Source organism: Larus michahellis, chromosome 2 (assembly GCF_964199755.1).
Source record: "Larus michahellis chromosome 2, bLarMic1.1, whole genome shotgun sequence".
In the NCBI taxonomy this organism is placed as follows: Eukaryota; Metazoa; Chordata; class Aves; order Charadriiformes; family Laridae; genus Larus; species Larus michahellis.
Window position 1 is genome coordinate 38,815,601 of NC_133897.1, and position 25,905 is coordinate 38,841,505.

The following is a 25,905-nucleotide window of genomic DNA, read 5'->3' on the forward strand; positions in this document are numbered from 1 at the left end:
CTGGGAAGAGAGGGAAGCAGCTGGGAGCGGGCTAGAGGGAGGTCAGGCGGCTTGAGACGCAGTATGTAGCTGGGTGGGTAAGGCTTAGTTTGCCAAAGGAACTTTACTGCGCTTCCCTCGCCCGTCCCGAAGTAACTTTTGCGTTACAGGCTCTCTGTTACGAAACGTGGCAGGCTTTTGCACAAACCATCATCACGGCAAATGGCTTGTAGGCTTCTCCCAGCTCCCGTGCCAGCAAGACTTTGCCATGCCACTGGGCTTTTGAGAGCCGTTATTTGGCAGCCCACCACCTTCCTGCAGCCTTCTCGCCCTCGTCTGTAAGATGAGATGGAAGCTTTGGCTGGCGATAAAGGGCTGCGAAGGAAACACGAAGGGCAGCCCACGGGAGGAAGCCTCCAAGCCATGCTTTCTTGGCTCTTCCTCTTCCCCACTCCCCCATCAAGACAGAGGGCAGCGGCCCGGGCTGGTCTGTCCCCTTTGCGGGTGTCCCCCCCAGAGCGCTCGGGGGGGTGGGTGCGCGGGGAGCCCCAACTGTGTCGGGGCCGGGGCCCCGCAGCGCCCACGGCCTCCGCTGCGCACCTGGCAGCTGTTTTTTTTTAAGAAAATGGGTATCAGGAGGGAGAAAAAACAATAAATAAAAGGAAAAGGGAAGATAAGTGAGGGTGAGAGGAGGCAAGCCGCGGGAACGGAGGCGGACAAAGGGCGGTGGGGGGCGAAGCCCTGCCCCAGGTGCGCAGCCCGCCGTAGCGGGGGTCTCCGGGGGAGGGGAGGACGAACGCCGGCGGCGGCGCCCCGGGGGAGCGGAGCCGAGCGCGGAGCCCGCGCTGCGGCACCGCCGAGGGGGGCGCCGGGCCGAGGCGCTCAACAGGCGCTGCCGGGCGGGACGGGCGCCGGCACATGGCAGGAACCGCGCTCGCCGCCAGCCCCGTGCCAGGCGGCGGCCGGAAAGGGGCTTGGCCGCCGCTCGGCGGGGCTACCGCGCCGCCGGGGCTCGCCCGCCCGGGACCCACCCTGCCCGCTCAGCCGGGGCCGGCAGCCCGGCCGGCAGCGCCGCCGCTTCCTTTGTGTGCGTGAGGGGAGCTGCGGCGGGCGGGCGGCGGCGGGTCTCCCCGGCGGGCTGTCAGCGCTGCCCGCGAGGAGGCGGGGAAGGGAAGGGACGGGAAGGGAGGAGGCGAGGGAAGGCGCTGGCAGGGCGGCTCTCCCCGCCACAAGGTGAGCCCGGCTCCTCAGGCGGAGGGAGGCACTGGAAAGCGCCGCGGGGCCTTTTTCCCTGACCCGCCGAGCGGCTTCGCCCAGCCCCGCAGAGCGGCCGGCAGCGCCTCGGCGGGGCTCCGCCGCCCCCCGCTCGCCTGTGGCGCGGGGAAGCCGAGCGCGGGCTGCGGCGGCTCGGCTCGGCGCGGCTCCGGCTCCGGCACTTTGCCATGGGCTGGCGGCAGCGGCGGCCGGACAGCAGCGGGGGCCGACGCGGGGCTCGCAGCTAAGGGGCAAGGAGGAGGGACCATGGCCGCATCCAGTAACTCCAGTTTGTCCGGCTCGTCGGTTTCCTCCGGTAAGTTTCTCCGGCGAGCGCCGCATTTCTTCCCCTCCCCTCCATTTTAAGCAGGGAGCTACCTGGTTGCACAGCGACTCGCCGTCCCGTCCGCCCCCGGCCCCGCTGTCAGCCGCCGCGGTGGTCCCCGAGCCCCCCGCGGGCTATCCCCCGGGGGGGCGGCGATGCCCCTGCCAGGGGCCGAGGCGGGGAACGGGGACGGCGTGGGGGCTCGGCGGGGCCCGACTCGCCTCCCCACCGTGCCTTTGTGTGGGGCGGGGGCGAGGGGAGACCCCGGCGCCGGCTCCCTCGGCGGGGGAGCAGCATCCCTCCCGGCCCGGGAGGGGCGTTATCGGGAGCTCCCCGCTTCGGGGTTTGGGTGGCCGAGGGCGTTCAGAGACCACCTCGCCCTGCTGACGGGCGTCCCCTGCAGCGGTCCCCGCGGGGCAGGACCGGCCCCGCATCCCCGCCGCTGCGCGGTGTGCTGCGCGGTGTGCTGCGCGGGGGTGCCGCGCCGGTCGCAGACAGCCACATCTGCCCCTTGGTGGCAGCCAGGGCGTTTTGAGTTCTTCTGCAATACTGGGAACCATTATATTCCCGATGCGGATTAAAAAAAAAAAATGCTCCAGATTGAAAAACCGCCCCAGGTTTTGCGCCGCGGGGGTGCGGAGCTTTGCGCTTGCTGTGGATTTTTTGGGGGTGCTGGGGGGGCGTTGCTGCCCCGCTGACCGGGAGGGCTGGCTGCTTGCAGAGCCGCGGGAAGACGGAAAAGTTACGGTGCATTTCTGAGTCGAGACAGCCTGAAATTGAAAGTGATGCTAGAATAGTACGGCCGCCCGCCTCTCAGCTCAGCGAGCAGTTCTTCTAATGTTTAAGTGAGGAGAATCCGGCATGGAGTAATATCCTGGCGTTTCAGTGGGCTGAAGGAGTAAATAGGAGGATGAACAACTTTGGGGTTCGCAGGGACTCGTGACTCAGTGTTTTGCTTGAGGTGCCAAATTGAGAATTTGTAAGAGCGCTTCTTAAACATAGCAATATGTGCTGTGAAAAGCAGACGGTCTCCTTTGACTATCAATACAACTGCAGAAAAATATAAATAAATTTAAAAGGCAATGAGCAGCTATGTTCTTTTTTCTTTAGAGATGGTGTGTGTGACTTACACAACTTACTCTATGTTACCGTTTCAGCGTGTGACACTTACAGCCAGATGCAAAGAAAGAACTGGCTCCTAAAAATAAATATTTATTCCAACTGTTTTAATAAAAAATACGAACATTGCAAGCCCTGATTGCCTTACGTAGAAAGCACCTGAAAGAAGTAGGCATGAGAAATTCTGCCTTGTTTTCATGTTTGCGATGCAAGAGTTACACGACCAGAATGTAAACAAGCAAGAGTCAACACAGCTCAATAGCTTGTTAGTTAAGGTACTTGTTTGGGCAATGCGATTTTTATTTTATGGATCATTTGTATATTTTTACATGTAAGTTATGTGATAAAACCAGAAACAACCCTAAAAGCCTGTGACTCTCTTCCTTGGTGCTCTCACCGTTAAGCTGCAGAAGCATGTCCCCCCCCCACTCCTTGGTCCATGAATCCCAAGGTCTTTCTTGCATACTGTTCCAGCTTCTGAGAAGGGATGCAGAGTGTGTGCCTCTGAATCCCCTCTGGCTCTACTGAATCCAGGCTGCAGGATCTGTCTCCCAAAATGACAGATGTGCCTGCCTTGCAGCCTTGGTTCAAATGCCTGACCTGCAGGGAAGAGTGGGAGTTCAGGCACATCCTTGGTCCAAGCAGCTCATAGCAGCTGACTCCAGGTGGCCTCCCACTCAGCAGGTGAATCCAGCACCAAACTTAACATCTAGATGAGGAACCCAGCTCTGGGCTTTAGATGTACATACTTAAAAGTCAGGGGGTTTGGCACTTGACAGTACCCTGCTTCGTATAAAGCCCTTAGCTACAGCCTACAGCAGTTTATAGTTTATCTTTTGGTTTGGATTTTTGCAAGGATGAGCGCAGCTGAGCCTTGGCCCATGCTTGGGGCTCTTAGATGCCAGAGCAGTACAACTAATAAATATTGTCAAGTGCTTCATAAAATAACTGAGTGCCCTTGGCTTTCATAACTTACAACCTTGGAGGGTTTTTTTGTTTTTGTTCCAGTGCATTCAGTCTTTATTTCTTCTATGCACATACTAATCACAAGTTAAATTTGCTGCAGCATGATAAAGTTTCCAATATTAGCAGACGCACCATATCTGACTGCGTGCAGCTGTATTTTGGCTGTCTGTGGTTTCAGTTCTCAGAACTCAGCAAGTCTTAGAGCATATTGTTTAGATAATCTAACCAAACAGTCTTGCTTTTAAATTTAATTTGGTAGAATTTATATGTATGTTTAACCTACCAATATGAAGACTTCCAAATAGTATCATTACTTCTGTTTCACGGAAGAGGGAAGGTTACACATTTTACTAATGGAAAAAGGAAGTGAAGTTCGTGGTTAACAGCAGAATACCATGCTGCAGGACTCAGCTCTGACATGGACTTGATGCTTGGCTTGGATCAAGCTGTGTAATGTGTTGCTGGATCTTTTTCCCATCTTTAAGAGCAGTTTAGCGTTTGTCCATCTCATAGGGAACGTCTGAAGCCAAATTAAAGCATTGCTCATATAATCCTGTATTTGCAAATACATTTTTAGCTCCAACAAAACATGTCTTTTCTTTTTTTTTAAATATACTCATATACAAACATTCTGAGAAGAAATAAAGCTGTACGTCTTGAGACCATATAAATAATTCAAGTTTGAGACCACTCTTGGTGTTTGCTGTTGGTTTGAGGTAATGACAGAAGATCTGCCTTGCTTCTGTCCATAAATTAGTGTCTATAACATCCAAATATATGGTTAGGTTTGAGCATTAGGATACGATATTTGTAAAATTACAGGCAATCTTTTTTTTTTTTTTTTAAGAACTTCTGGGGTAATAGCTGACCTGCATATGTGTGAGTACAAGTCACAGTGGTTGATAGCCAGATTCTGGCCCATCTGAACACAAAGTGGTGCAGAGCATCTATAGGTTCCTTCTGTTTCCATGAAGATTTTGGTTAGCTGCTATTGCCTGCATGGAAAGGCAAGGCTTAGCTAGAATCCATCTTATAAGGAGTAAAAGGGTTTATTGACTGGGTGATTATAGTAGAAATTAGAGTTCGAATGGCAGATGGGAATTTTAACTTACTTTTTTAAAGGGATGATTTCTTCTGTCTCTTGCCTGCCTTTCTTAAAATACAGATAGTTCTCCTTTCTTAGACAGTGTCTCTCTCTACTCTTCTTTTCTAAAATCATGTATTCGTAATACAGGTGAACACAGATGTGTTGTAGGAACAAAGTAGTCACATTAGACCCGGGGGGCAGAAAAGTCTGCTCCTGAATGCTGGCTGCTGAAGCCTAAGAATGTGTTGCTGCAAGTGACCATTTGCAATGTGACATTTCTGTTTCAATTCCAGCCAATTCGTATCAATGAGGAAAAACGTTAAGCAGTTCAAGTATATTTGATGTGAGGAAGCTGCCCAAGAATTTTATGGTGTAGGTATTCTGCCTGCCCACTTATGTTTCTGTAAACGTGCAGGTAGGATTTATAGTCTTCACTTGAACTTGTGTCTACATTAAAGACCAGAGTTTGGTTCTGTCCTGGAGCCTGCACAGTGACATTAGGTGGTTAGCTGTAGTGGTTGGACAGATGGGGCACGGAGAGCTATGACTTCAGCTGTCAACTAATAGTAAAGCAAATATTTGTATTTAGGAATCTGTTGCTCCTTTGCTTTCACAGCTAGGGAACTTGTCCTTCCTTCAGAGCTCGTGTCTGTGGTCCGTGTACTGGTCTCAACAGCCACTGTGAGGGTATTAATTATAGCTTCAATAATATTAGGTACTTGTCACAGGCCCCCTCTGATGGGAGCTTATGAAGGATTTTTTTCAGTAAGCTACCACTCACTGGTAACAAAATCTACAGGAGAGTCGTGGGTATTTGTATTGTATTTCTTTATATATAGCTCTCTGCCTTCGGTGTCAGAACTTAGGCTGCACTTTGACCACCAGCAGCCGTGTCTGACGGTGGCTGGGGGGGAAAGGGGGTATGCTGTGCTGAGGGAAGAAGGTGGGCATGATAAGCACTCAAATTAAGCGTTCTGCTTTGGACCTTGGGTAAATCTGCACAGCGTATGAAGTGCTGAAATTATAATTACTTCCACTGGGAATTCCACTTTACTTTCCTGTAATCTATAGCACGTGCCCGGGTGCCCTATTAGCTGTATTCCTTGCAAGCCCCTAAATTTTGTTGTTCTCCCTAGATGAAGTGCTGATCCAACCACAAGCAGCACCTTTTTCTTTCTCTTCTGTCCTCTAAAGAGGACTGCACATGTTTCTATGCTTTCCTTCATGCTGCTTTCTCCTTAAAATAGACATATTCCCTTGCCGCTCCCCATTTTACCATTGACCCTTACTCTCACTTGTTCGGTTCTTTCTTTTTTTAAACTTTTTTGTGGTTATTGTTGAAACTCTTCAGCTTTTTTCCTGGCAAACAGTTTACGTCTCCCACTTTGTCACCAGCTGCCTCCAGTTTCCTCCACCCAGTAGCCAAATACCGACTGTACACGACCGACGAACTTGAGGCTCTGCTCGCTGGAATGTAAATACGAGCTTGAGTGAAGAGACCTTGGTGGCTGTGCCTGCTCTGCTTGTCTGAGGAGCAAAAAAAAAACCAACAACCCAGCATATTTCCCAGCTAGGCTCCACGCAGCGGTATTCCTAAATGTCAGACGTCTCGGCCTCCGCGCAGTTGTGCCATCCAAAGCTAGTGTGCAGTGACTGGACGTCACTTCAAGGCTTTGAGCTCTGCTTGAAAAGTCTTCTGCCAGGTGGCCTCCCTCGAACAGTTAGATAGCTCGGGCGCTCTGTCAGGTAGGGGTCCTCACTGAAGGTAAATGCGAATATAAGCCTGCTAAACGATAGTGTTTAACCAGGCTTTCTCTGTGCCAGAACCTTTGCCCACGTCTGAGTCTGTACTGTGAGAGCGGTAACACTGGGAGAGCTTGGGTGAAGACCCAAGGCAAACACATAAACCTGCTATTTTGTGTCTTCCGTGCGCTCCAAAGATAAATTTTGCGGGTGTTAAGGCAGGTGTGGAGGCTGGAGGGATAGCTGTGCGCCTTTCTGCTTCCTGTCTGAGCCGATGCTTCTTCGTGTGCTGCGTGCATTTCAAGTAATACCTGTTATTAGACCAAATGATGGAGTTTAAACACACAGGCAAGCTTTCCGCTACAGGCCTGAAGAAGGGCTTGTGCGTCTCGTCGGCGTGTTTTCACTTTTCAGCTGTATCAGCTGCTCTAAGAAAAGGTACAGCTTCCCTCCACAACCCCCCTGCTTTTGTAAATTCAGATACCTACGTAGAAGACAACCGCTATAAATTCTTTTAAAATCACCAATTAGTGATGATTTTTTTTTTTTAATTGAAAATCAAACCCTGTTTTTCTGTCCTGAAACTCAGGGGAAAAGGCCTTTAAGTGTCATTTAAGCAGCGATCCTCATTTAATTAATAATGAAGTTTATGGTTCATAAACTAATTCTTGTAATAAATTGAAAAGCAACAAATTGCTTTTTTTAAATAAATTAATGGAGATCCGTTGTTGAAAGGCAGCATAGTTCTCAACAACGTGTTTTCACACATACTCCGTGTTTCGAGAAGGATAGAAAACCGCTTACTGAGGGAAGAAGAAAAATCTTTGATGGTTCCAGTAACTTAACAAGGTCAAAATAAAATATTAAAGGCTCATGACTCTCTGGGGGTCACGAAGGTGCTACGATGTGAAATAGGCAGATGTATTGTAAAAATGAAAGTCAACAGAGGCTGATTTTAATTAAGATGCAAGCAAGTGAGAAGAAATGAATTTACTATTGTACACAGATTCAGAGAGATTCTAATTGGGAAAAATATGAGTAAATGAAAATATATGTTTATTCTCAATGATTTAATAGAAATAGTGTTGTGAAAATGGCACATGAAAGCTATTTAAATAATGCTGCCATTATGCTGATAAGGTGCTACTTTTGATTTTTAAAAGGGCAATAAGAGATCTTTTTATTTCTGTTCCTCATGCCAAGCTTCTGCTGGCCAGGGTGTTCTTGCTCCAAATTAAAGCTGAAGTCTTTTGTATTTGATGATTATATAGAACTCACCATTCTTATTAAAAATAATAAAAATTCAAAAGGGAAAAATGCCAAAGTACTCCATTCTGATGTAGTGATTGGTCCAACAGTTAGTTACTGAATGTGTAGGCTGTGATTACTGAGAATAAAACAGCCTGGAAACTGGTACAATGCATGTCTGCTTCACAATTAAGCTTATATTGGTACTCTGTAAAGCAAAAGTCTTATTCTTCTTGTGGATCTGCTTGTCTCGGAGACATATGTGGAGGATCAGACGAACAGTCTTTCATGCTGTCATGATGATGACCTTTTTGGATACCAGTTCAATTCACTAGTTCTTGCCTTCTGTTTGATGGTTCTGAGAAGGCTTAGATATGCCAAGCGACGAGCGATTGTAGGCAGGAATATTGTACATTGCAGAGTATTAGACACAATCCTCCTCTGTCCCTGTGCCCATTATGTTTTACGTGTTTCAAGCGATAATAATTTGGCTATTACAGTGGATAGGCAAGTCGTAAGCCCGGTGTTTTAGACAAAGAGTATTTCTTTAAAGTTGCTTTGTTTATATACAATGAAAGCATACCTTTGGTGAAAGGGCAGCAGCGGCTGGGTTTGCTTTGCTTCCAACACTGAGTGCTGGCAGAAGGTGTTCCCATGCTGGGGAGCCAGTCTGTTGTCGCTTGTTCTTCTCTCCTACAAAAGGAGGAGATGCTTAGGAGATTAAATATTTGGAGAACTGCACGTGAAGGAACGGCGCATTAATATTGCATGAAAAAGCTTTTGTTGCAGGGAAATGTAGCAGGATTTATACAAGAAGCTGTAAATCTGTAATTCTATATATATCCTATTCTTTACAGGTGTAGTCTCAGTTTGCCTAAGAATTATATACAGTAGCTAGTGTAAATGTATAATTTTAACTGCTATGAATAATGACCCATTCTTGCTGTCTTTTTCTGACCTTTGATTATGAGCAAGTAAATTTGAATTTTATATTTGGAGGTGGTTATTACTAACCATGAATCACTCTCAATTCAGCAATAATAGTTTCATCACCCTGTTTTACTCAGCAATAATCCAAATCCCAGGGCTGGAGGGTGAGCATATCCTGGTAGAAGGAAACTGATGTTGCAATAGTGTTGTCGTAACATTAACGTGCTTTGAAGTTTGCCGATGAATACGTTAGAACTTGAAAGCACAGGCTGATGTGTTTGGTAAGGTAAGGAGAGGTTAAAGGGTTTTTAAAATTCAGAAGAACGCGCAAGTGTCGCACGCCTTGCTTCTGGTATTATTGATCAAGGTCATCACAAAAGAATTAGTTCAGTAAATAAGACATCTGTTCTGAGGATAGCTTTATCAAGCTGCCCAATTCCCCAGAGACAAGGTGTCTCCAGTATGGTATTATTACTGACAGCATAGAAAGTACTAGGTGGGCTCTTTCCTATCATCAGTAAATCACGTGTCACCTGCAGCGACCTGTGTGTCAAGTCACATTTCTCAATTTCTTCTTACAAGCTTGTCATGTAGCCATTCCTCTCCTTCCTTCTCACCTTCTTGTTGGCTGTTTAAACATTGCTTGTAGCTTTTGAAAAACCCAACATGTCATGAGGTGCTTTTGGGGGAGTTAGGCTTTTTGTTGCATCAAAGAAGAAAACTGAGTGTTAGAAGAGATGGAGACCTCAGTTCGTAAATGAGCTTCAGCTTGTTGAGAAGATGCATCGTTGCTAAAAATTTATCTTGTTTTGACAAATCGATCAGTTGAATGTTTGGCTTCGGGTTATGGCAAGGGAGAAGAACGGCAAGCACAGGTCACGTGGAGGCACAGTGGGCACAGCCACTGCAAGGGCAGGCAGAAGTTCTGGGAGAGGCTGGTGGTTCGGCTCCAGCGATGTGCAGGGTGCCAGAGGGCCTCTGCTGTGGTCCAAAGCCAAAGAAGTCTGACATCTCTTTCAGCATTAAGTAAGTTGGCCATCAAAAGACATGGGGTATTTGTTGTAATATTTTTCTACCGCATGAAGCCAGGCTGCTTCTTCCTTAATTCCGCAATAAACTAGATCAGAGTGCTCCAAAGGAAAGAGGAGAGGATGAGAGGATCGTGAGAGACCCACACAGATCCTCCATTTTCAGCTTTTCTGAGGTGTTTTATGTAATTGCTGTTAAAGGTAGTTTGATGGTTTTTTTGTGTGGCTGAACCCTACCTTTGTGTGTGTGTAGCCCTGTACTATTTCTGCATGTCGTACAGTGCTGTGGCCCCGCAGACAGTGCCAGCCTTTGTATCTCCCACTTTGGAGGGGTTACGTTGTGGTTGAGCATGTGTAGCTTAATAGTGAACCATACCCTACCCTGGTTAGGTGTTCAGGGTTGGGTGCTTCCTAGCACAGAGGCATATGTAAACTGTGGACCTCTTTGGCATGGAAAATTGGGGATGCTAGTGGCTGACATGGGCTGTTTTCACATTTAGGTAACTTTTACAGGAGAAAGATCCATCTGCTGCTGTTAAACACAATGATATCACCTCTGTCTTAAGTCCCTGAGCTGTACGTAGGCTGGGGAAACTGGTGAAATATATACGCTATATGCCTGCTGTATCCTTTTACACTTTTTTAGGCATCTATTGATAGTCACTGTGGGAGATAATCAATCTACAGATCTGATCCATCATTGCTGTTCTTATGTGTATAGCCAGTAGTTACTGCTGTGATAGCACACCGTGACTTCTAGGTCCTGCTTTCTACAGCCAAGAGCTCCTAAAAGAGAGGAAAAATTTGGGGTGGTTTTGAAATATGGAATGTTGATATTCTCTATTGAAGGTTAAAAACAAAACCAAAACCCCACACCTATGTTGCAAGGAGACCTTGATAGGAAAATCTTATTAACAGGGTGCTGTATAGAACAGTAGGTAGATTTGTCTCAAACCCTCTTTCTTCCTTTGATTGAAAAGCTTTTTCCTTCTTCTCCTTTGCCTTCTGAACACGTGACCCAACTGGATTTATGATCCAGCTACAGCTGGATCACATTTCATTCTTTCGATTCCAATATTAAGGCTAGCAATTAATGAACTTTTAAGAGCTACAGCTTTTTCATATAAGTTTTTCGTATAAGGTTCCTCAAAGTTCCAAGGTCTAGGGCTTTACAAAAAACCTGAATGTTGCAGCCAAATTTCTGTAGTGCACAGAAGTGTCATAAAGCTGAATTAATTATTTGTAAAAGATCTTGTTTTCTAAATGAAAAACCCGTTATGAGCACAAGGTATTAAGTCCTGACCCTTCAAGCTGCTTGGTACCTTCTGTTCCCACTGCACTGAAGTAGTAAATCAGCAGCTTACAGGACTGGGTAGTTGCTTATCTGAGTATTTTTATGCAGTTTCCATTAAAGCAGCATCTGCTGTTACGATGGGGCAAATTATTATAGGCTACATACTAAACCTCCGCTCCTCCAAGTACTGGTACGTAACATATTTAATATTCAGTGCATTTACATCCTGTATATATAGAACATGTTAATTCATTGGTGATGAGTTTCCAAGGATTATGTACAAGCCTTAAATTATACATAATTTGTATAAATACCCGCTTCTTGAGAGAGCGTACTCTCCATAACTCCAGATCTCCTGCCAGGCAAACCAAGATGATGGACAGCTTTTAGCATCGTGCTGTGGTAGCTCCGTAGTTGTTTTATTTTGCAGTCTGAAGCATGTAGTTAGATTGTTTTGTGTTGACAAACTTATTTACTGAAAGAATATTGAACCCTTTGATGTCTTAACAAAAATGGAAAGACAGATTTCAATTCTGAGCTTCCTCATGCTCATTTGTGTCTAACATATTGGTGCATGTTGGAAATTTTGCTTAATTTTAGAGAATAACAGTAAATAATGACTTAAATAGAACTGTCTGTCGAGGATGAAACTTCAGTGCTCCTGAGTGGGTGCTTGAGGCTGGGAGGCAAATTAAAAGCTATGGAAATAGTGATTGACAGGCATGCTTTTTTCTTCTCTTCCATTTTGACACTAAAAACAGCGTTAAATCGGTAAGCCATTGAGAAGTAAAACGGATGAACTGGAGGATAGAGGTAAGTAGATGTCAGATTGATGAGAATTTATGAAATTATGTAGACAAGAAAAAGAGATGTTTTTATTTAGGTTGTGTAGAGAGAAGAACACAGGATCCTGAACCCTCTTTACAAAGCGGGTTGCTGTATCGGGCCATGTTACTTAACAGAGGGAGAATTTTACAGGTTTTTAATGTAGAACCTCTGGTCATTTTGGTAGTAGATGAGTACATCTAAGCATGTGGGAGAGAAAAGCCTTAGGTCTGATACGAAACGTTGAATGTTGGGTTCAGGCTTTGTCTGGTGTTTCTGAGTTGAGCGCACAAGCAGGGGAGCTTCATACCTGAAAGCAGCAGTCGCCGGCCATGGAAAATTAGGTAATAACCTTTCTCCCTCCAATTGAACCAACAGTTGACTGTCAAAGTGAAGAAGCATCCTATGCTGTGCTAGCATTTGAGGTGCACACACAATACAGTATGATTTCTGGGATAGAAGGTTTCGGGTTTTTACGGAACTCTCCGAGAGCTGCATTTCCATCCATGCAGCGCCTGGAGAGCCCACTGTGGTGGCTTTCCGAATTGCAGTTTGAGTGGTTTCTCCTGCAATTTAAAAAAGCGTTGTTGAACATAAACTGGAGAGGTTTCCCGGGCAGGCTGTTGGGTGGCGTTGCTGGGTAGTGCTGTTTGTGCTTTGCTAAACAGTCGTTTTGCTTCCTTTCAGAAGCGATGGATTAGTTCACTCAATAAGCTCCAAGAAAGAAAAAACAAGAAATTCTCCTCCCAAACCCATTAAATTGCCTTGTACCATTGATTTTAAAAATAAACCAGAAAAAATGAATTTTAAGTGCAAATCCAAAGAGTTAAGTGTATTGCTTTTAATGATTAATGTAACAGTAAATCTTTAAGCACTGGCAACTTAAGAAATCAACACAGACTGTGTGAGTTCTTCTAGAAATACAAAATTTGGCAGATGTGTCCAGGTTGTAATATGGCCTTGTTTGCACATGAAAATTATTTCAAAAAAAAAAAGGGCTAACGAGCTATAATGAAAAAAAAAATGTTTAGACATGGGAATATTATGGGATAGTGTTTCTGGAACAGCTGTTCCTGAACGCTGTTAAGTTATAGTAATGTGGATCACTGACTTGAAAGGTGTAGAAATATAGCATTAATTATCCTCATTTGTCGAGTACCGCTAAGCTTCTCTTTTCTTTCTTTTTCCTTTCTGTGTGATATATTCTTGAAAGCTCGTTGCTCCCTTTTTCTCAGAAGACATAATGCATTCTTGACATCAGAAACTTAAACCTAAACCTGCCATTTTCAAGGCTTTTTTCTTCTTTTATTTAGTTTCGTGTTGTTTAGCATGGGAGCCGATCACATGATGGTTAAAGTATAAAAGGGTAGAACAATGTGAAGACAAAGATGATTCATTTCAGAGTAATACTTGGCTAAACAGAACAGGTCGTTGTGAGTTAGGAGCGTTCATTTCATGCACGCAGGAGGTGCAAGAGTCAGGACTGGAGGTCTACTTTGCTGAATGTTGTTGAACAGGATATTATAATTACTGTTGTTTCGTTTATGCCGACATACATTTATATACAGATTGCATGAAAAGGCCACGGGAAGGGAGGTTGGTGGCTGCATAAATATAGAATAAACGTCAGTTTGGGGCCCAAAAATCTTGTAACTTGAAGAATGCTAGAAGAATGAGTGGGTGTAAACTACAGTCAAAACGTTGAAGAATTGGCGTGCTATTATTAATTACATGTATCAAAATGCATGTGTATGTTTAAGAAAATAACAGGAACGAGAATGGTTAGGAAAATAGTGGGAATTTGCCCCCTGCTCCCCCATGAGCTGTTTCTTCTTTAATTCTGTTAACTGAGAAGGAGGAGGCACATTGTCTTCAAAGAATTGCTGCAGAGGGCTTTGGCTTATGAAAGCCTTTTCTGTCTTGTATTTGGTTCAGATCCTTTGATCTCTTTCGGTTTGATGAGTACGTGTCATCACTTGATATTGCAATTGCTTCCTCTTGCTCAGATACGACAGTAATAAATATATTCACTGAAGAGTGTAATTTAAAATTTATATTATTCATAGTTATCGGCAAGTACTGTAGCCTAAATGGTGAAAATGAGGGGGAGTCTGGTTCAGGTTGATTTTTTTTTTTTAAATAATTGATCCGTCTTATCAATATGCGTAATAAGCTTATCAAAACAGACTTCTCAAAAATTAAAGGAGAAAAAACTCAATATAAAATGATTGTAAGTGTAATTGAGTAGTGTAATTTACTTTCACTTTACAGGAAAAGGCTTTCAGCTTCACCTCTTAAGCAGCTTTAGAAAACTGCACGCTGACTCCTGTATTGATTGAAAGCATCCAGAGTGTCTAGAAAACATAAGTGTACACAAATTCATCTAACAGGGATGTGTTTTATAGAAAGAAACCCCATCACTGTCTAGAGTTTGTAAGAAGTATGTTAACTTCAAAAATCCTGGATATACTGTAATACGTAATCAGGAGCTTAATAATAGCAGGATTTTTTAAAGAAAAACTTTTTTCATCATTCTGTAAGCTCTTAACTAATCTTCACAGCACCTGTTTCATAACTGGAAAGAAGTTAGTCAGAAGACTGGAAACAGACAGCTACTACCAGAGACTAAAATCAAAATCAACATGGAGTAAAAGTAGAAGATTTGTCAGGAAACATTCTCAATTCATTAGAGAATGCATTAGAGAATGAATTGAGGTCCCCCCTTGGACCTCGTTGGGAACTTTGGCCCATGTAAGGGACGTATTGAGGACTTCCTTTTTTCCCTTAGTATAGTTTCCCTTATTTTTGTTTTATATAATAGTGTGTCACTAACGTCTTGTACATTTTTGATTCTCTTTGTAACATCAGTTTAGGATATGCTTTGTCTCAGTAAAATTTAGATAGATTTCTTTTTGTTTTTTCCTCCTTTTTCGTATGTACTCTCTCCCTCCAAATGTAAAGCTTTCCGACGCTTAGGCTTGGGATTAGGTAGACTTACGCTTGAACCAGGTGAGTAACTGCAAGTAACATCAATGATGTGATCAGTGTTATCCTGGGTTTATGTTCTGACAGTGACTTAGTCTGATACTGACTTTCCCCATCCCTGATGATCAGACTGTTCCCTAGTAAACATTTCAGAACAGATTTATTCACTGCTACGCACTTAAAGAAGTTGATGCTGTTCATTTCTGGGGCTGTTGAGCACCATTTGGAATAGCAGCTGCTGAGGTAGCGATTTGGACGTGTCCCCTACCACCCTTGAAAGGAGAAACATCGTGGGCGCACAAAACCTTTCCGAAGTATCAATGACATGCGAGCCTGAAAGCATTTGCATATTTTATTTTAACAGATTTTTTTTTCCCACCATGAATATGTTTATCTTGCTTGCAGATACCGAGTCTGATCGTGTGATGTCAAGCAGGAATGACTTCAGGATTTTTTGTATATCTAAGGCTCCCATAAGCGAAAGAGCAAGGGCATTTTCTTTCTGATTACCTGCCAGGTTGTGACAAACTTAAAGAAATACGATCTTATGGGTAAGACTCAGTAGTCAGCTCAGTTTACTGTATTCTGTGATTTATTGGAGCCTGCAGTCCATGTAATGGGAGATGCCATCTCTCATTTGAGGGAGCTCTAAGAAAGAATGAGAAACTTGCCTTCAGGCCCAGATCAGCTTTCTGAAATGCCAAGAAAAAAAGAGTTTTGTAGTGAGGTTATTACTTGAAACCAAACCAAATTTTAGGCCAGTCTGTCTTCATCTCATTCCCATTGCTCCTCCCAAAACAGCCAAACCTCCATCCTTCTGCCTAGTAAACACACCAGTCTTTATAATCTGTGTTCCTAAGGAACCAGGCCTTGGGGAAATTCAGCTGAGAGTCTGGCTTCAGGTTTTCTCTGAGAAGTTCTAGGGCTAGTTGACCTGTCAGAGTGGTGTAGAGTTCCCCTCAGTGCATATGGGAATCAAAACAGACATGCTACTCATTGTCTGAATCTGCAGTATTACTGTTGGGTTTATCTCATCAGAGAGATTTTTTTCTTTGGGCAGCCTTTGTAAGAGGAAAGTAAAAATCAGCCTTACAATGGTACAAGTATGAGGAGACTACCTCCAACCCTTGGCATCACTTTCTCAAAACACCTCGCTCATGCTGGTCCTTGCTTTCCCTGCCTTTGGAAGCAGTAGAATAAATGAAGCAGAAGATAGGTGAGCTGAAAAAGTATGAAGGGGAACAAACACTCCTGTAAGATGACTTTGTGGCCGTTATGTTTTCCCTGTTCTCGGTCACTTTGCAAGCTATTTGCCCATGCTGGGCAGTTGGCTGAAGCATGGCACCCGGGCGCGTGGCTGGAGCATTTTTGCCTAGGAGGAGCTGTGCAGTGTTGGCCACAGGCTCAGCTACAGCCCCGTGTCTTCTTCCCACCTGTGGCCACCAGCAAATCCTGAGGAGAGAGTGTAAGAACAGGATGAATGCACTGAGTAAACTTCTGCAGAATATTCTGTCGGCATCCAGAAATCTGTGGCTTGGGAACTTCCTGAGACAAAGAGCTGGATTCTGAAGTTTAATAGATGTACTTTATTCTTATGTTTCATTTCATGAATTTGGTTAGTTGTTCTATGGACCTGTGTAAACTTGGAACATCCTGCGTCAAAGAACTACAAAGTTTGAATGTGTTACTTAAAAAGATACCTTTTTCACTTGCTTTTGAACTTGTCATTGTGTAATTTCATTTCATGCATCCTACCTCTTTTATTGGAAGAAACTGAAAATTCATTTTTTATACATGTGTGAAATTTTAAGTGCCATACAGCCCTTTATCACAGTGCCCCAGTCAGCTCGTTTCCAACCTGAAGAGTCACAGGGTACTTGGCCAGTCCTTGTATGGGATAGTCTACGTATCTTTGGTCAACCACATTGTCATCTGTTATGCTTTTCCAGTCCTAATTTCGTGGCTTTCCCTTGGGGCCTTTTATAAAACTGTCATGATGTTAGCTGTTTTCCAGTCCTCTGATACTGAGGCAGTTTTAAAAGGGACAGTCATACTGCTGTTTCATCCATGAGTTCCTTAAGAAGCTTTCATAAGTATCATCTGATCTTGACAAATTGTTCATATGTTTGTTGTATAGCCTCTTCCACCGAAACCTCTGCTTAAAATGGATGATACAACCAGTCCCCCATAAAGAAATGTTCCGACATGGCGCCTTCTCCAAACTCTGGGTTCTCTATATGCAGATCTCAAAATACTTGATTATTTTCTGCTGTAAGTGCTGCTTTTATCCCTCCATCATTTATTGGCCAGACTGGCAGGCTTTGCACTCAGACATGAAAAAGGGGTTGTTGTTAATTTTTACGTCTTCTGCTAGGCGTTTCTCAGGCTGTAAAAGGCAGCCTTGGCTTGCCTTATTGTGATGTGAGTTTGCTTTGGATTTGTTATTTTTTTTTAAAGTATTTTCCCATTTAACATGCAACCGCTCATGAGTCTTTCTGTTTCCTTCATTTGGACACGACTCCAGCTTTCAGAAGGATGTTTTATTGCTTCTGATAACCTCTCATACCCTGCTGTTCAGCTGCACTGGTTTCCTTTTCCACTTTCTCAAATCTTTTTTTTGCTGTGTGGCATGTATTTGCTCACAGCCTCCAGTGTGGTATCTCTGTTTACCGTACCGCCTGGGAAGGTTTAACTCGCTTCGCTTCTTCCCCATTTAGCTCGCTTCCTTTTAGCAAGATTTAATGTATCCTCCAGGGTGACTTAAAAATCAGATTTCGAAGGTTTTATCAGTCCTGTCAAAATTTCCTAGCGTGTGTATCAACGCTACCTACAGTTACAAACCCATTAAAAATGTCCAAACTGTAAAAACTGTGCGTGAATGTGTAAGCGCTTGTGTCTGTTCATCGTAGATAGGGAGCAGATAATCATTCTTGACAGGAAGAATCATTCTAAGTGCCGAACCTAGGCAGTCAAAGCTGGTTTTTGTTTGTTTTTGTCAGGCCTAAGCTAGCAGAAACTGTCCCTTCAGATGCAGGGATTTGAGGGCCAGCCAAGCTGCTTTTGCACCCAAGGAAGTGAGGTCTCAGTTTTGAGCTGCTGTGGTTTGGAATTTGGATTGAGATGTTTTAGCAAGACAACCTGTACAATTAGGTGTATTTTGGGGGGGCCAAAGTAGGCCAACTTTATTCCTGGAAAAATCTGGAGCACTCTCCTAAAACTGCATGCCTTTGTCACAGCTGACTGTGATAGACCCAGCTGAGGAGTAAGTGTTAATGAAGGGCCTTAATAAGTGTGGACAGGTGTGGTCTAAACAAGCTTAGTAAAGTCCTGTCACTTAGCTGTGCTGCTGTTTTTAATGAAAAAGCTTTTTAGAGAGTCAGAAAACGTAAGAGTAATTGAACTGTTTAATAAGACATCACTGACACTCTTGCTGCTCAAAGGGAAAGAAAACTGGGCAGGATTAGTAATTTTTAAATATCGTTAACAGAAGAAGGTAAAAGACTTTCAGAAAACATGAAACAGAGAGCAGACATTCTTTCTTTAAACCAAAATGATCAGTTTGTTTAAGTTTAAACATAGAGTCAACATACATATACATGTACTCAAAAGCTGTCACATTACCCAGCCATTAATCTTGATCTGACCCGTTTTGGGCAAGAAGCACATGCTCTGCGAACTTTTTTCTTTGAACTTCAAACATGAACTCTCTTTATGATAATACAATATTTTCCATGCTTTTTTTCTGAACCTTTCTCTGTGTGTTTGAAATTTACAACATTGAGCTTTGTCTGAAAGCGAATTTATTTTTAGACCTTGCAGGAGAATAGTTCAGCTGCATGAGTAAGATGCAGAGACCGAACAGCCTGGAAATACCCCTCTTGGAGAAGCATCCCTTCCTGGCTGCTTGTACTTGATTTCAGTTTACCCATGGTGTGGATGTGTATAGAGCGTGTGCCGCAGTCCTCGCTTGGTTTCAGGTTTTTTGTTTATAGTACATTAATATTTTTAATATGATTTTAATGTGCTTGGCTCTATGTTGATTGAGTAAGGAGAAGCTTATACTGAAGAAATTATTTACATTAATATTTTTAATATTATAGTGCATTGTAATTAATGTACATTATTATATTTATTACGTTATTTATAGTACATTAATATTTTTAATGCGACTTTTAAGATGAGTGGCTCTATGTTGATTGAGTAAGGAGAAGCTTACACTGAAGAAATTCTTTACTGTGAGGGTGGTGAGGCACTGGAACAGGTTGCCCGGAGAAGCTGTGGATGCCCCTTCCCTGGAAGTGTTCAAGGCCAGGCTGGATGGGGCTTTGAGCAGCCTGGTCTAGTGGGAGGTGTCCCTGCCCGTGGCAGGGGGGTTGGAACTAGGTGATCTTTAAGGTCCCTTCCAACCCAAATCGTTCTATGATTCTATGAAATGTGTTGCTGTTAGTGGCTAGGGAGGTCTATTCCAGAAGCGGCAGAGGTACCACCCCAGAGGCTTTCATCTGAGCTGGGTTGATGTGTTCCCACCTCTCCCTTTCTGAGGATGTTCCTGCGGAGCGCATCTGCCCTGCTCTGAGCGGCTGCCCTCTGCCGTAGCAAGCCCTGCACCCTTGCACATCATTTTCCCAGTGCTCGTGGTGATCCCCAGCGCTAGAGGAGATGTGCAGGAAAACAGAGGGAGGCTTTATTAAGCCTGACTAAGAGTGGAGCCGCAGGGTGAAGATCCATCAGGCAGCTTGAACAGACTGAACAGCTTGTTGCTGCCAGAGAGAGGGGGTGTCCCAGCCGGCTGCCTGTCCCCGGTCCCCACTCCCGCGCGGCTCTGGCACTCCTCTCCTCTCCTCCTTCTGTGAGCTGGCAGCCGGCACCCTTTCAGAAACAGTGAAAAGCAGAAATCTCATTCTAGCATTTGCTTAGCAAGGTTCTCCTCTCCTTATCCCGGTATCTGTCACCCAAAATCTGATTTTTCTTAAGGTATATAGCATGTCAATCACTTCCTACTGCTCTGCTATTCAGAGGCTTTCTGCAGTGCCCATGCCTTTCTTTTCAGGTCCTCCTCGTGCCCCGCTTCATGCGTATGTTCTCATTCATAACTGTAAAACCTTTTGGTGCCTTTATCATTCCACGCCTTTAATGTAGGAAGCACTATTAATTGCATAATTGTACACGCATTTTGCTAATTCCTTAGTATCTGAGGCATTCTTAGGTTTTGATAGAGCGTCTTTGCATGGTCTTTGGAATTTTAGCCCAGCTGACCATACTGGGAGCTTTCGGAGAAAAAAAAGAACAATATTCTGTATTACAAACAAAGCAAAAATGGTGCTAAGGAGAGTCTACTACCAAGTGATGAGAAGCCATAAAATTTCAAAGTTGAGAGTCAACGTGCATATTTTCATGGGCTGCTGTTGACATCAATATTAAAATGTAATCGTCAACCATATGATAAAACATTACTTTTGAAAAAAATAAAATATAACATGTAATTTGTGTGTACATTATTGGCACATCTCGGAAACACTGTGTATTTTATTAGATGTGTGAGATGGAACTCAAGAAAACTACTTAGATGAAATGTGATTATTAAACAGAGATAGCAATACCCCTATAATGCCAAAGTATTAAAGGAAAAAGGGAAGAGGGGAGAAGCGTACTCATACATGAACATTTCAGAGTCTTTGTTTTGCTGTCTACATGGAAAGACTTCTTTTTTTTTTTTCTTCTAAGGATGCAGTCTTTTTTTCTATGATTTTTTTATTTCTTCCCCTGTTCCTTTGGAACAGTGGACTGGAAACGGTGATGTTCTGTGACTTATTGTATTAGCTTGGGCTAGTGCCAAGAAAACTTTTCTGCCTGGAGAAATAGTGCCAATTTTCAGGTTCAATAATTCATACTGCCTGGGTTATAAAAATATTGTGAATTTCTGTGCAGCTGACAGTTTGTCTTTCCAATTCAATAAAGCCATTACTAGCAACTGGTTAATTATTAATCCTTGGATTCAAAGTTTTCTGATATTTTTTGGTTCTTTTTTTAACCTAAACTGTCCTCTTCAGCAGCTCTAGATAAATAATATCTACAAGGGAGTATATTTTACCATGAGAATTTTTAAACTGCAGCTTTGAAATACTGAATTAATAGCTTCTTTCATATATGAAATATTTTACATCTGAGACTAAGATAACTTTAAAAGCAGAGAGATTATCTGAGTCATGGCATTTTAGGAAACAAATTCCTATAATTTAAACACATTCTACAAACATTTCTTTTAATCTGTCAGTAACTTGATAACTTTAAATTTTCAGATGCATGATGATCGTAAGTGATAATAAAATAAAGAACATAAAATCTTTATTTATATGACACACTTTGGTCCCATTGAATCTTGGGAAACAACTTGTTATACATCAAATAGCTAAGTAGGGAATTTCAGAGATGACACAGATCTTAATTTAAACTTTTTGCAAAAATAGTTTGAGAAACATAAAACTTTTAAATCTTTTCAACAGGGAGTAAATGCTGCTTATACTTAAATCTCTGGAACCTCCTTGGTAGAAATGCTTTGGAGAGCAGTAAAACTGGAATTGGCTCCGTGGTTCAGAATATTAGATCCCTGCAAATGCTCAATAACGGATAATGGGGATAAGTGAGAAATCCAACCAGGAGTGTAAAGAGAGGCTCGTTCTTGCAATGAGCTCCATATGGATAGACATTTCTGCCTTCGCAGAACATCGCTTTTATCAGCAGGTCCCCGCATAGTACATGGATCAACCGTGTAGAGCTGATTGCATCATCAAAATGAAGTGACAGCATGTCTCAATTGGTCGGCTAAATGTTGTGTGATAGTCTTCATCGTGAGGATGAAGCCTGTGATTATTTTGTTTCCATCAACTGTTTCAATTCTGTGTTTCATCCAGCTGTTCTTACAGACTTTATTTACTGTCGGGGATAACGCAGGCATAGGCTTTGATTTGGATTGAAACTGCTTGGTCCTGACAGCAATTTCTGGGGCATTTCTGGTGGACAGCTCGGGGGATGGGGACTAAAATATGGCATTCTTTGAATAGATGAGCACCTTAACCTTCTTTATCGCGAGTCCTCTAGACTACCTACTGCCATGACACCAGGTCCCAGTTACATCCTACGTGAGACCCCACGTGCTGTCCCTGTTTGCCTTCCCCTCACACATGCTCGTGTTTCCCCCTCTACCCAAACTCCCCGCAGCCCTCCATGGTTTCTTCCGCCTCTTCCCAAATCTGTATGCTCCCTGTTGCAGTACCCTCTACATTTTTGGGCTTGGTTGGCCAAAAGCCACCCTGTCCTTTTAGCCTCTAGTTACGTGTGGACTTACTGGTCAGGAAATGTGTGCTTGCCCATCAGGTGAGCAGAAGGGCTGTCTGTCTGTCTGCAGAATGATGTCCCTGGTGGGGTTCTTCCCTCTCATGCTATCAGTGGTGTTAAAGCTTTTGAGTTCTTCCCGTCTTTTGCAGAGTCTCTGTCCAGGTGTGGAATTTCATTAAACAGACAGGAACTTCATGGCTTTGAGATCTTTAACTCTCTGTTAAATTGGGTGGTAATTGGGCGACAAGTTACAGTAAGTCTCATTTGCCTGTGAGAAAAGCGGGTACTGTCATTTTGGAACTGATACTAAGTTGAAACTCAACTTTCTAGAGACATGAAAGCTGGTTTATTTTGTCTGTATGAGTGACTGAATGTGATCCCTTTCAGTCTGACTAGTTACACAACTTAAAAAAAAAAAAGTGAAAAAAATTTATTCATTAGGATTTGAAGTATGTCTGCGGATAAAACAATAACATATTAATAAACTTTGTGATTAAACCACTGAGAAACTTCAGCTTCCTGTGACTTCAAGTCAGAATTTTTCCCTTTCATCTTGAGACTTACCCTAGCAATAATGAAGTGTCTATATTTTAGATAGATCTAAATTAAAGTATCTATAATTTAAAGTATCTTTAAATGATGTCTGCTTAGCAAAGTGATTGGTTGTTGAAGCTGTTCATTCATTTCCAAGAGAGTGCCAGTTTTGGGGCCAGGTCAGACACTACCAGCTGTTTTGACTGATGATGCTGATACCTTACGTTCGTGGAAGGCATTTAATCAGTCAGGAAATTAAGGCACTTCACTGTCTCAAATGCAGCAGAAGAAGAATTTGGCGATTAACTGCTGCCACAGCCTTGCAACACAGAGCAAGGTCAACCAGCAGGTTGATGGAGGAAGTTAGGAAGCATCTGCTGCTGCAAAGGGGTTTGTAGGTGAGTGGGCTGCGAGCTCTCCAAGGGCAACTTGGCACCAATATTTGAGTCATTGCTGCCACTGGTGTAACATGAGTCATGAAATGAACCTTCTAGTGTGCTGGTTTATGGCTTTCTCTAAAAAACTGCCACTCCAGACAACACATGGACTTTGCACACTGTGCTGGGAGATCAGGTCAGTGCAAATCCAGAGGACGACATTATCACCACCTTCAATCCAAAGACACACACTGGCTTCTGACTTGGCACTTCTTGCTCCAGATGTTTTGTGAGCAGCTGTGATTATCGTCAAAGTCCATAAGTCTATCATACGGTAGCTACGTTTTAAGACTTGTGAATGCATAGACTTAAGCGGCAGAGGTAGAATCTGCCACATTTTTCTGTCTAGACATGCTTTTAGCTGCAGCGCCTTGAAATAACAGAACATAGATTTGTAAAAACTGAAATACAGCAGGTAGTGTCTTGATGTCGTGGTGGGAAGGGACTGCATAACCATTTGGTCATGATGGGGACACATGAAACCAGAACCTGGTGGCTGATGCTGACGCGTGGGCTGACACCTTCTTCGCCTGCAGCAAAGCTGTGCTTTTACTTCTTGCTTGTAGCATACATTCGAATGATAAATATGGGCATTGAAGCTCCCGGTTACTGCTTTTACATACATTTCTGAACTCTTAATACTTTGCAAATACACTCAAAGCATGATGTAATACATTCCAGGGAGATATTATTTATTCTGAAAAGAATTTGGCATATATTAGGATTTTTCCTTCCTTTTTTTTTTTTCCTTCCTAGTTTCTGTAAAGCACTCTGTAAGTTTTCACTAACAACTTCTGTCTTCTTAACCGACATATGGAGAAGCCGCGATGTTGGCATGAAGTTATCTCCTGGTAATAGTGCCAGGAGAGTGTTATTTTGTGGCATTGTTTAATACAGGAAACTGCTTTGCGTTTTGTCTGTAATTTCAGCTTTTCTGAATGTTTGTTTTTGGATTCAGAATAGTACTATTGACAGTTTCTTTTGCATTTTGAAATGTTTAATAAAAGGGATAATGATAGCATGAAATATTTCTTGATGATCTTGTGAGTTTTTTCAAATTCCATCTCCTTTATGTGTTTGTAATAAGTTCTCTGTGGCAGATATTGAAGAACAGCTATTCTAGGAAAAGTTGCAATATAGAAATGCCAGCTTTTTACGTCTTCAAGTCGTGTGTGTATTTTTCATAGGTAAAACTTTACAGTTTTCCATTAGTGCAAACGTAAAGATCCATCTTAGCTGCATAACAATGAACTGGCTGCTTCTCTCTTAACGCAAAAAGCAAAACTGTCAGTTCGGGTCAAATCGTGATTCTTTGCTCACGGCAGCAGTAGGCAAGGCAGGAAGAAGGGAGTGGGATTTCCACATCCCCGCTTGTTTCCTGACTTGCAGACTGAGCAAATTTGATTTGGAAAGTAACTGAGACTAAGTCTAAGGGCTTCAAAGTCCTTTTGAATAGTAAACAGCCAACATTTTTTGCAGTAAATTGTAGATAAAATCCTGGCGCTGTTGAAGTCAGCAGTAAAAGTCCCACTGGCTTGAGCAGGGCCGGGATTTCACACGCAGGGTTCGAAGCTCTGTCAGGACATGGATTGATTCTCCATTGCCCTGTCCAAGAGGTGGGTATGTATCATTGCCTTTAATTTGCAGACCAAGATACCAAGATGAAATAACTTGGTCTTTCCTTCACACAGTCGGTTAGCACTAGGACAGTAATTTGAGGTTTCCTTGATCTCAGCAGTCAGTTCATACCCGACACCATCTTTTATAGAGCATTTTTGGGTGGTATCCTTGCACGTTAATTTGATATTCCATTTTTTGGCCTTGTTTTTGCTTGCCCATCTTTTTGCTAACCATTTCATTTATCGTGTGCTTCTCTAGCATTTTTTTTTTCCCCTTGTAGTTAATTTACAGTGGTTCTATTTCTGGCCATCAGATTTCCTCTCCTCCTTTTATGGTTATAACAGAGCACGCTTGTAAATCATCCTTCGGACCGCACGCACTGGCGGCCTTCTTGCTGCAAAACACGAGCAACTCTACCCTGTCACTATTATGCACTGACATTTAGCAGATGTATTGCCATTGTTGTAGAAGTACTATTTTCTTAACGTTTTAAAAATGGTTTTAAAATTACTAGCCTTCAGTGTCTCTTCATAAACTTAATACATACTTGCTAATATGTGTAAGTATTTGTTGAGGTGTTTGGAAGTAATCTGTACAAGCTTAATTTTATATTGCCGCCAGTTGCAGACAGTTCAGTTGGGTGATGTGAAATTCATTTATCTGTCCTGGTTGTGTATTGTATTCTACACAAAAACTTAAATTACTTTCATAACAAAGACATCATCTGAACAATGGTGGACATGCCTGCTGTATCCAACATCTTATGCCGTGCTTCTGGAAACAAATAATACGCTATCTTTTTAAATTTCCTATTCATTTCCCCAGCCTGTTCCTTGTTGTACTTGTTCTCAGTTTAATGCTGGCTTCTTTCCTCTATCAAATGAGATCTTTTGGAGTACCTTGTCATGTATTGTGATTTAATAGCCATTAGCTGGGTTTTCTCTATGGACAAAGAAAGGCTGGCACAGCCAGAACTCCCGAGGTCCCTCTCTCCTTTCTCCTCTCCCCTTGAGCCTCGAGTTCTGGCTTTTTACCAGCTGCGGTCCCATCCCTGTTCCTTGGTGTTTGACGTGAGGGTTCATGACTCGGTAAAAGACCATGCTCATTTCTTCAAGAGCTGTGTTCAGTGTTTTCGTAACAGCGTCAGATGGCTTGGAGTAAGTAAACTGAATCCGAGTTGGAACACAAATTTTCTT

At 43.2% G+C, this 25,905-nt stretch overlaps 1 protein-coding gene across 1 annotated transcript in view; it reads left to right on the forward strand.

Moving 5' to 3' along the window:
• Positions 1–1,074: 1,074 nt before the first annotated feature.
• Positions 1,075–25,905, forward strand: part of CHN2 (chimerin 2) — a 167,125-nt gene continuing 142,294 nt past the window's right edge. Inside the window, exon 1 of the mRNA XM_074574929.1 lies at positions 1,075–1,549. Within this exon, the coding sequence (XP_074431030.1) occupies positions 1,501–1,549 (49 nt within the window). The 5' untranslated portion in view covers positions 1,075–1,500. The remainder of the gene's footprint in view (positions 1,550–25,905) is intronic.